The following is a 1384-nucleotide window of genomic DNA, read 5'->3' as shown; positions in this document are numbered from 1 at the left end:
CATTCATTGTTGCACTTTTCTCTCTGCCCCAGTTCGCTCCTCTCTTCGAAAAGCAAAAGAAAAATCCTTCATTGGTATATAATCGCCCCCGCCCCCTATTTTTTTTTTTTTAAATAATCGGGATGGGCGTGTCGGAGACAGTGCGATTGGCACAGGACAGAGCAGAGTTTAGGGCTGTTGTACATAGGGTCGCTATGAGTTGCAAGCAACTCGACAGCACATAACAACAACAACATCTCTCTGTCATAGACCCAGAGGCCTTGAATATGAGAACAAAACCTTATAAATTACATTTTCCTAATCTCTATTCTTAACTTGGAATCCTCTTTATTGTACATTCTGGGTGCCAGTTGTGACTCTCTACAGAAGTAAATCATGTACAATTAGCCATCACATTGGATTTAACTAGGAAAACATTCTTTCCCTTCACATGTTATTTGAAACTTAACTAAGTGTTTCTTACCAGTGTGTGTTCATGTTGCAGGTCTGTGGAATCTAAGAAGGTCAAGAAAAAACTAAGGAGAATCCTGAGATCCTTGCAGTAGGACCAGGGTTCCCAGGGGAAGAAGAGGATGATGTTCAAGGGCTCGTGGCTGCTTCTGCTGCTGAGCTGTGTGGCCAACACTCAGGTTCTGGCTGGTGAGTATCAGTCTCTTGGCTGAACTTGATCCTGCACACACAGTTCATGTAACATACCTGTCACTGTTGGGAATAAGTATTAACTAGAGAAATGAAATAGAATGTGATATGCTAAAAACGCAAGGACTTTAGAAGCAAACAAATCTCAATCATGCATGGATGTGAGTCATAAACACAAATAAATAATATTTATTTTGCAAGTTCCTTATGAAGTGTAGAGATAATGTAAAGATCCTAATACCAAGCAGAACATTTAACAAGCATTCACTGTGTCAGAACATCTATGTTAACTTTCTGTTTTCCTCTTTGAGCACATCAGAATAGTTTAATGGATCTACTTCTCAGTGGCAGAGATGGCCCCTACACACTCACACTCAGGGAGAGACCCAGTACCAGGCACAGAAGTTGCATATCAATGTGGAATCTACAACGTAGAAAGCTGGAAAAGAAAATGGCAACAAATCAGCTAAGAATAGGTGTCACAAATCCCAACTAAACCTGCTGCTGCCAAGTTTATTCTGACTCATAATGGTCCTAAAGGATGGAGGAGAATTGCTTCATAGCATTTATGAAGCTGTAAATCTTTTTTTAAAAAATAATTTTAATGAACATTTACAGAGAATTTGGATTTCCATTCATTCATTGCTGCCTTCTCTACCCACCCAGCCCTCTCCCCCCACCCCCCAGTTCGCTCCTCTCTTTCAAAAGTAAAAGAAAGACTACCTCCCTGGTACACAATCCCCCC

The 1384-nt window shown here is 40.8% G+C and overlaps 1 protein-coding gene across 1 annotated transcript in view; it reads left to right on the top strand.

Annotated features, from left to right (window-relative positions):
• Positions 1-575: 575 nt before the first annotated feature.
• Positions 576-1384, top strand: part of REG4 (regenerating islet-derived family, member 4) — a 12786-nt gene continuing 11977 nt past the window's right edge. Inside the window, exon 1 of the mRNA XM_006900334.1 lies at positions 576-639. Within this exon, the coding sequence (XP_006900396.1) occupies positions 576-639 (64 nt within the window). The remainder of the gene's footprint in view (positions 640-1384) is intronic.

Source organism: Elephantulus edwardii, unplaced genomic scaffold (assembly GCF_000299155.1).
Source record: "Elephantulus edwardii isolate Elephantulus edwardi_28Jun2011 unplaced genomic scaffold, EleEdw1.0 scaffold00280, whole genome shotgun sequence".
In the NCBI taxonomy this organism is placed as follows: Eukaryota; Metazoa; Chordata; class Mammalia; order Macroscelidea; family Macroscelididae; genus Elephantulus; species Elephantulus edwardii.
The sequence above is the reverse complement of the archived record's forward strand: the minus strand, read 5'-3'. Positions and strand labels throughout refer to the sequence as shown.